The sequence below is a fragment of the Dermacentor andersoni genome, chromosome 3 (genome assembly GCF_023375885.2).
Source record: "Dermacentor andersoni chromosome 3, qqDerAnde1_hic_scaffold, whole genome shotgun sequence".
Lineage (NCBI taxonomy): Eukaryota > Metazoa > Arthropoda > Arachnida > Ixodida > Ixodidae > Dermacentor > Dermacentor andersoni.
In genome coordinates, this window is record NC_092816.1 from 121,817,075 (window position 1) to 121,827,187 (window position 10,113).

General features: G+C 48.4%; 1 protein-coding gene across 1 annotated transcript in view; it reads right to left on the reverse strand.

The window, feature by feature from the left end:
* Positions 1 to 6,597, reverse strand: part of LOC129386532 (uncharacterized) — a 72,879-nt gene extending 66,282 nt beyond the window's left edge. Inside the window, exon 1 of the mRNA XM_072287287.1 lies at positions 6,014 to 6,597. Within this exon, the coding sequence (XP_072143388.1) occupies positions 6,014 to 6,289 (276 nt within the window). The 5' untranslated portion in view covers positions 6,290 to 6,597. The remainder of the gene's footprint in view (positions 1 to 6,013) is intronic.
* Between the last annotated feature and the right edge of the window lie 3,516 nt (positions 6,598 to 10,113).

Consider the following 10,113-nt stretch of genomic DNA (forward strand, 5'->3'; position numbering starts at 1 on the left):
CGCAACGGGCGCAGCTACCAGGTGAGACATGCACAACATACATCGAAGAAGTGTTAAAGCTGTGCAAGGTGGTCAATGCTCGCATGTCGGAAGAAGATAAAGTTGGACATTTGCTGAAAGGAGTGGCTGAGAATGTCTACAATTTTCTAATTGGAAAGGAGAGCCTCAGTTCTGTGTCCGACGTCATTCGGCACGCAGAACTTTTGAAACGCTCAAGATGCGTCGGATTACGCCAAAGTTTGGTCGGTTGGCAAACGATACGACGGTTGCCAGTGTGGACACGAGTCCTTGCCTCGACCTTCCTTCGACCATCCGACAGATTGTCCGCGAGGAACTTTCCCGCCACGAAGGGTTGTTGCATTCAACTGTTGACCATCATGGCGTGTACACGTCACGAGAGGCTATGACGGCGCCAGATTCGGCCCCTTGGCAACCGATGGTTACCGCAGCGGCCGTGGAGTACAGCGCAGCCCCACAGTAGAGGATGACAACACGCCCGCCGACTCCGCGCTATGACCAACGCACTCAGCGCACGCCTTCTCGACGCCCGATGTATCGTCGTGACACACGCCACGAACCAACCCACTACACGCGGGAAAATGATAATATCCGCTTCATCGACGAACGACCAAGGTTTCGACCTCTCCCGGTGTGTTATTCCTGTGGTGTCCCGGGTGATATATCGCGGTTTTGCAACCAGCGTATGACCACGTGGTATGGCCAGCCGTCAGAGTTTTCTCGGCCCTCCGAACGGCCACACGGTGCCCCGTGGCCAGCACACGTATCGTCTGGCGACGAGTATTGGCCGAGCAGCTCCCGGAATCACTCCCCAGCATCTGACAGAAGTTTGACACCCCCACCGCAACGTCGTGCTCCCCGTTCTCCCTCACCGTTGCGTCGCACCGCGTCCCCTTCGTCACCGGAAAACTAGCTAGCGCGGCCGATGGAGGTGAGGTCGCTGGAGACGTGCTACTGACAGAAATACCTCCTGTGTTGATGCTGAAAAACAAAGTGCGCGTGCTTGTAGATAATGTCCCTGTGATGGCTCTGGTGGACACAGGTGCAACAATTTAGGTCATGAGTGTCTCTTTTAAACACGTGTTAGGGCGAAGGGTTTTGTTTAAATGGGACGAAGATTCAAAGTTCTGTGGAGTGAGTGGTGAGCCGTTGCGACCTATTGGTGTGTGTAGTGCTGACGTATTTTTGGGAGGCCATGTTATTACGACAGAGTTTGTAATTATTCCTCGGTCGACCCATGATGTTATTCTCGGCATGGACTTCTTGCGGGAGTGTGGTGCTACTGTCGACTGCCGCACAGGAAAAGTATTCTTAAGTGGTAGGATTCCATCAGGACTCCTGGAGAAACCTGTAGATCGCGAAACTACACTGTGTGTTTGTGGTGATACGGTCATACCTGCATCATCTACCGTTTGCGTTCCCGTTGTCTGTTGCGGCGCCGATTCCGACTGCTTCGAAGCTACCGTAGAACCGATGCACTTTAACTGTATGAAGAAGAATGTGTTGGTGCCACATGGTGTGGTGTCGATCAAAGGCGGACGCACTGGCTTATGGACCGTAAACTGTTCTAAGGAGCCCGTTATACTATCAGATGGCATGAAATTAGCCTTCGCCAGGGAACACGCGTCCTTATCAGTGGCTGAACTTACAGATGTGCCGGAAGAACCTGATGGCCACAGTTCGGAAACGGCCCTTTTGTCGATGGTAAATAAATCGCTCAGCACGAGTGAACACCGAACGTTAGTGGGTGTGCTTTCGAAGCACGTTTCGGTATTCGATTTTGCGCAGAAGGACAATATACCTGCAATCCCTGCGTCTCGAATGCGCCATACCAGCAACACGGGTTCGGCAAATCCGATTAGACAAAAGCCATATCGTGTTTCACCATCAGAGCGCCAGATTATCAACGAACAAGTGCACGAAATGATGAAAAAGGGAGTCGTACAAGAGTCAGCAAGTCCGTGGGCAGCTCCAGTGATTCTTGTTAAAAAAAAAGATGGATCTTGGAGATTTTGCGTCGACTATCGCCGTTTGAATGCTGTAACAAAAAAGGACGTGTACCCACTCCCACGTATTGATGACGCAATAGACTGCCTTCATTCCGCCTCTTACTTTTCCTCAGTAGATTTAAGATCCGGCTATTCGCAAATTCCGATGCATCCTGACGACAAGGAGAAGACTGCCTTTGTAACCCCTGACGGGCTCTTCGAATTTAATGTGATGCCATTTGGATTGTGCAACGCTCCGGCAACTTTCGAGAGATTTATGGACACTGTATTGCGTGGCTTGAAGTGGAACATCTGCATGTGCTACCTCGACGACGTCGTCATCTTTGGCCGCACCTTCAGCGAACACAACTCGCGTCTGGATATTGTCCTGAACTGCATCAGAAACGCTGGTCTAGTTTTAAACTCTAAGAAATGCCACTTCGGAGACCGCCAAACCCTTGTGCTTGGACACCTCGTCGACAAGGATGGCATCCGCCCTGATCCCCAGAAAACAGCAGCCGTTGAAGCGTTCAGTGCACCGCGCTGTGTCAAGGAGCTCCGTAGTTTTCTGGGGCTTTGTTCCTATTTCCGCCGATTTATTCCTAAATTCGCCGACGTTGCGTATCCGCTGACATGCCTGCTAGGAAAGGACACCCCCTTTGAGTGGACTCCGGAGTGCGACTCTTCTTTTCGTCAGTTGAAGTTCCTGCTGACGTCATGACCGGTTCTTCAACACTTCAGTCCTTCAGCTCCGACAGAACTCCATACGGATGCCAGTGGCATAGGTATTGGTGCCGTCCTAGTTCAACGCTACGGTGACCGCGAACACGTGATCGCATATGCAAACCGCTCATTAAGTAGGCCCGAGCAGAATTACACTGTGACGGAACAAGAATGCCTCGCGGTAATATTTGCGGTTCAGCGGTTTCGTTCTTACCTGTATGGACGCCCCTTTACAGTGGTCACCGACCACCACTCATTGTGTTGACTTGTGAATCTTCGTGACCCTTGTGGCCGCCTTGCGCGCTGGGCGTTCCGACTGCAAGAATACAGCTTCACCGTCTCTTATAAGAGTGGTCGACGACACGCTGATGCGGACTGTCTCTCGCGTATGCCACTTAGTACTACGGACTGTGACGCCGACGACTTCGATCACCTCGTGGCTTCTGTGTCGCCGCGTTTTCCAGACGTCGACTGCTTCAAAACCGAACAGCGAAAAGACGATAAATTAACACCGCTCTCCACCGCTACGACCGCCTCGACGACAGCAAACCATTTCTGTGTTTATAAGAAGAACTTTTCCAGCACTGGCGCACGTTTTCTCCTAGTGGTGCCGGAGAGCCTTCGCACAGCGATTCTGAATGCTATGCACGACGACGCTACGTCTGGCCATCTAGGTTCGGCGAGGACGCTCTACCGGATTCAGGAACGCTTTTATTGGCCTGGAATGCGACAATCTGTTGAGACGTATGTGGCCAGCTGCATGCAGTGTCAGCGCCACAAACGGCCATCTACTGCTCCAGCAGGTCTTCTGCAGCCGATCCCGCCTCCAAGCACGCCTTTCCAAGTGGGCATTGACTTCGTAGGCCCATTTCCAAAATCAGCCAAGGGAAACCGTTGGATAGTTGTTTGCGTCGACTACCTCACACGCTACTGCGAGACGGCGGCCGTGCCCTCCGCAACTGCCACTCACGTTTCAACATTCCTGCTGCAATATGTGATCCTGCGACATGGTCCGCCTCGCGTGATCATCAGCGACCGTGGACGACAATTCACAGCAGACGTCGTAGAGGAGCTGCTTCGTTTGTGTGATTCCCACTTGCGTCACTCGACACCATACCATCCACAAACGAATGGGCTTACGGAGCGCACCAACCGAACAATTGTAAACATGCTACCTATGTACGTTTCATCCGACCACAAGAACTGGGATGACGTACTGCCTTTTATCACGTACGCGTTCAACACCGCCAAGCACGAGACCACCGGCTATAGCCCTTTCTTCCTGCTGTACGCACGGCCACCCCGGTACACAATCGACACTGTTTTCCCCTTCTGCAGTCACGAAAATCCCACTGTCGCCGGGACTCTCTGCCTCGCCGAAGAAGCTCGTCGTATTATTGCTCGTTTGCGCACTTTGGCATCGCAGGACAGATCAAAAGCACGCTGCGACATTCGCCACCGTCCGGTAACCTATCGCCCTGGTGATTTAGTCTGGCTGTGGACTCCAGTACGGAAACGCGGGTTATGCCAAAGCTTTTGGCCACCTACGATGGACCGTTTGTGATTATTAACAGACTCACGGAAGTCACGTATAACATAGCTCGCCTCACGGCGAGTGGTAGAAGAGCTGCCAAGACACAAGTGGTCCATGTCGCCCGCTTGAAATTGTTCACGTCAAGACACATGGATTGACTCGCCCGGCGGGCTTCGTCTGCGACGAGAGGAATGTTACGCATGAAGAAAACGAAGACCAGTGAACGTGCTTGCGGTCCCGAGTGGAAGAAGGAAGGAGAGGACGGCGCTCAGTTGATAAACCAGCTGACCGCTCTTGCGCTCACCTTCGCGACTTAAAGTAAACGGTCCCCTTCATCCGTAACGGTTACAAACGGTCTCCTTCGCGCGCAACAATATATATATATATATATATATATATATATATATATATATATATATATATATATATATATATATATATATATATATATATATATATATATATATATATATGCGAAATCATCGCGTATATAGTGATGCCAACAAGGTTCAACCAAATGGGCCGCGAAGCTTCAGGCGAAACCAATTGTGACAGCAAGGGCGCTAATGGGAGCAGCGTGTGAAGCTCGACTATGTGAAGAGAGAAGAAACATTGAGTAAGAATTTTTTTCTAATACAAAGAAACAGCTTGATTTCATTCAACAACATTAAGAAAAAATTCTAATCTCGTATACGTCTGGCGAAAAAAAGAAAGACAACCCTCTTTTTGTTTTATTAGGAACAATAAATACTTCTATTTCAGCCTCGGCTAGTAAGAGGGTGCTCATGTCGCTATCAATTGCATTACTATGCAGCTCTTGAAGTGTGCAAAAAGGTGTGATCGCAAAATTCAGTCGCTTCCATACGCCCCTCTCACACGTTGTGTTGCTTTGCTTGTCAACGTCTTGTTTGCCACCCCTTGGCTATGCCACTGAAAATCGCTCAGCCTTAGGTGGACGGTACGTAATCTCGGGAGATAAAAAAATTCTATTTTGTGCCATTTTACTACAGCGTCCCTGATAGCCTGCTGTGCATTTTCTGGGAGCTAAAGTGCGCAATTTATAATTTCTCTAATAGAGTTGAACGTCGCAAAGCGACACTGAGGCTACTTCAGAAACGCCGTAAGCAGTGTTCGGGATTAATCTCTGGGAAATTTTGCGGAATTAAATCGAAATGATGGTCAAATAAAGACAATCGCTATAAAATTCGAGAAATGGTCAAAGGGCCCTCTCACGCAGCCCCATTACAAATTTTAATTATACACTGGAGGCTCTAAAACGCCTTAGAAAATTCCAAACTTTCTGAAAAACAAAACCATGCAGTACACGATTGGCAATCTTGGCAATAAAAAAAATCATCACAATTTTGTGATGAATATTTAAATGTTATACTAGAGCTAAAGCGCACAAAATCGGCGTAATATGCGTGGGTCTCAAGTAGACCATGGGTCATATCTGAGAAATACTTTTGGAGAATCCTTGCAAAGATTGTAAGAACGTTGCGTCAGATAAATATCCGTACACCAAATGTGTCGGCTTCAAATAATTTAATAGATGCAGTTTACAGAACTGCAATATCTGCTTCTGATGCCGTGTTGTTACGGGTTTGCAAACTTCGTGCTTCTAATTTTATATAAACATACCATTTGCAACAATTTTTGTAAAACGCACAGGATCTTACATCACAATTCTATTGCTTAGTGTTGCTATCGTAATGAGCCACATTATTCCGGCCCCGAAGTATATGCTGACCTTGTACGAGTAGGTCTTATTGAGGACTGTCCGCTTCTTCCAGCACTTGCGACCCACCAGGTCTCCATCGCTGTCCTGGCCTGCGTCGTAGATCAGTACCGCGGCCTCGGCGTAGTCGAAGATCACCAGCCAGTGCTTCTCCCACGAATTGCCGCAAACGCTTCTGAACGCTGAAGCGAAGTACGACAGCATATTCACGCTTGTGGAACCCGTGCTCTGGATCGGCGCGGCGCAGAGGTAGACTTCGCAGAAATCGGAGTGCATCGAACCAGACATCGTTGTCTGTGTGGCCTTCCTTTCCCAGCGTGTCTTAGGCAGCGGCGTGCTTTTGCAAAGCGGTGGATAGTAGTAGCGTGCAGCAGCTGAAAAGCGCTGCCGTCTTCTTGGCTGTCGGCTGTTGCGGTTATTCAAACCAGCACGAAGTGCACGCGAAGAGCGTCAACACACGCCAAAAGCGAATGGTGGAATGTTAATCGCACAGTGTTATACCTAGACGGGCAGGTGCAGAGTGTACTACACAATGCTCGAGTGAGCCGAACGGCAGTCTTCCGCTGAGGCGCCGCGTGTGCAAAATTGTGCGAAGGGGCTGCGACCGAACTGGATACGGGACGTTTAAGCAATAAATAGCCAAAGAAAATATTTACGATAACTCTAAGGGAAGCCCATTGTTGTTTGAGGCCCGGACAGGTGTACTGCGGACTAAAACGTACCGAGCCAGATACCAGGAGATAGATCTGTTGTGCGGGGCGTGTGGAGAGGCGGAAGAAACGGCTGAACACCAGATACTCGCTTGTAAACAACTTCACCCTGCAGTTGAATGTAACGGAGAACTATTCAAAGCTTTGGGTTTTAAAGACAGTGAAAGTAAAATAGACTTTGAACAGGTACAAATGACTAAACGGAGGCTATCTGATTGGTGGATAATATCAACGCAAAAGTAAAGGAGTAAATACATAGGTATGCATGCTTATAGTACCATTCAAGGCTAGGTGGCGCACGCCGCCGCCGCCCGATTCAAAGGGCGGAGACGTCCGCACGCCTTCACCCTAGTGTTCCTGTATATGCTCCCGCAGGGAGCAGAGTTGCGCATAGGTCTGGTTTATGATCCAGCTCTGCAGTGAAGCGACTCCTCGGGCGCGCAGGAGGCAAATGCCGCGCGGTGTTCCATTTGCTTTTTTGTCTGCTGGCCGCGAGCTACATGCGACAACTGTACGCAAGCGCTAAGCAAGGTGACACTTTTTATTGCAGGCAAAGCTCGAAGATTGGCGTAGACGGAGAGGCGCCAACCTTCCGAAATTTTTAGTTTGTGTGTAAATATATACGCGCACATATACAACAACACGCACGAATGTACATATAAACAATAGGACCCCCCTCGATCCCTCGAAATAAAATCCTGACTACGCCCGTGGCTCGAACAGCTCAAAAGTTCGCGTGCAAACGCACATTACCTTGCAACAAAAAGCGGTGCAATGTTTTTCGGTACGTCTATGAAGTTTTCTCGCGGAGCCGGAACAAAAGAAAAGTTTTAAAAGGTGTTTTAAGAAAACTTCACAGCCGTGTGGCAGACATGTGAGCACATTTTGGCTGCCGAAACGAGACGAATAATCAATGCCGCCAGCAGAACTATCGTGCCTGCAATTATGTGAGTGACCGTTGACCGTCATTAATCACTAAACGTCGTTCACAGCAGCTGCACGTTTTCTATATATGCGGTGCAGGCACGTAAATGTAAACGCATTTCAAATGTTCACATGCACACATTTTATGCAAAGCTTATTTTTACGATTCACACCATAAAACTTAACAGCTGCTTCGTAGCAGCAAATCTGCAAGTGGAAAAAGATTCAAGAGGCACGAGCTTCTAGATCAAATTTATTTCGTACAAGGGAATGTATGAGCAGTGGCTGGTGGTAGCAGGGGATGAGTGCTGGTTCTTGGAGCCTTGGGGGGAAGAATTCAAAGCCACTGGAAAGGCAACAAGTTATTAAGATTAACAACAGGTTATTTTTATTGGACTAATCACATAAGATGACAAGCTGGCAAAGTAATTATTCACACATTGCAAACTGTAATATGACAGCACACTGTTCTTTATCTCTTCATACTACTCAGGTTAATTTACTATAACACAGCGCTTATTGAACGTACAAAAATAATTTCACATTCCTGACGTCGACTAAGGCTCACCGAACACGCAACATATTGCGGGCAGTAAATGTTGTTGAAGCTATCGCAGCTGTCTCATAAGCAGGAGCGCATGGTGTCTTCGCTTACTACAAAACAATGAACACCAGCACATAAATCGACTTTACATGAAAAATCAGAACGCCGACATAAAAAAAAAGACGGTGCAGAGAAAAGCCACGGTGCATCGGGCAAAGTGTACCTGCTAGCATTTACTTTGTTCTGAACACACTTTTCTAGAGCCGCATAGTCAGAACAATCGTACAAGCAACAAAGCGAGTTGAGAGTGTTGTTAAGTTAACATTCTTGGCGTATATGTGTAGCGCGACACAGACGTGTCGTCCTTTCTTTGAACCGCGTCTGTGTTGCGCTGCACATATACACCCAAAATTGCACAAGTGAACAACCTCTCATGCCAGGCGCACGCATTTCAGCGTGTACAGGAGTGTTACTCGAAATAAATGCCGCTTTAGTGTAAACAAGCCGAACTCACCTCTGCAAACAAGGTGAACGGACCTCGCATGTCCCGGTCCCTTTCGGAGCCGGCCGGTCTCGTCCGTCCGCGCGGCACCGTGTAAAAAGCTTTGCCACCTTCCGTGCGATTTGGGCAGTTTGGTGCGCTGCAACCCGTCATACTGGAATACCAGTATCAAAATGATCTGCTTCGTAGCACTTCACCGAAGTCATTAACCTAATATCCTCGAATACCGTACCTGCGACCCGGAGCCGATCGTTGCTACGCACGCTCGACGGTCCGCTGATAGAAATTTCGGTGGCACTGACAGAAACGAGTCGGCGCTGTTTCCGTAAAGTTGGCTTCGGAGCGCGCACTTGATCATTTGACGTCATTTTGCACCACGTGATTGCTCTCGGCGAATAGCGGCGCTAGCGGCGCCGGAAAAGGTATGCGCAACTCTGCCTTCTGCGGGAGCATATACAGGAACACTACTGGGATGGATGGTAGGAGCGTCCCCTTTGAAACGGGGCGATGGCAGTTGCCACTATGCTCAGATTTTTATTTTGCCTTTTATTTTTATCTGTGTTGTGTGTTATTGAATTTCTCGATTTTCTTTAAATACGTCTTCCTATCCTTTTGACCTTACGTAACCTCTCTGCTTTTGAGACACCAATCCTCCAATCGCCTTTTGCTAATTTCCACCGCATATTTATTTGCATGACTATCATTATCTCTGAACCCTAGGGCCTCAGGAAGGGTGACTATGGCCGCATCGACATCGGGAATGATACCATCACATTTTAGTATGAGGTGTTCCATTGTTTCTACGTATTTACCACACACAGTACATGTGTCTTCTTCTTCGTTAAATTTCTTTTTATAGCTCCGCGTTCTAAGACATCCTGATCTAGCTTCAAAGAGTAGGGCACTGCCTCTTGAGTTATCATAAAACGCTTCCTTCCTGATCTGCTGTTTCCAGCATCGATATAGTTCCACACTATGCTTCTTTTCCATTGAATTTATCCAATTTTTACCTTCCGCATTTTTAATCTGTCGTTTAATGCTCTGTCTTTCTTCGTCCTCGTGTCTGGCATACTTACTGGTTAGCTTCCTAGTTCTTTTCCGCCATTGTGAGTCAACGCTCTTTCTGTATAGGTATTTAAACACCCTAGCTGCCCACCTGTTATCGTCCAATTTCCTCAGACGTTTTTCGTATAGGATTTTACTCTGAGCGTCCCGTGCTTCGAATGATGCCCAGCCCATATCTCCCTGTACTGCTTCGTTTGTGGTTTTCCCGTGGGCACCTAGTGCTAACCTTCCCACAGCTCTCTGATTTACTTCTAGTCTCGACTGAACCTCTGCCCTTAAACACAGGACCGCATTCCCGAAAGTAAGCCCCGGCACCATTACTCCCTTCCAAATGCCTCTCAGTACCTCATACCTGTTGTACCCCCAC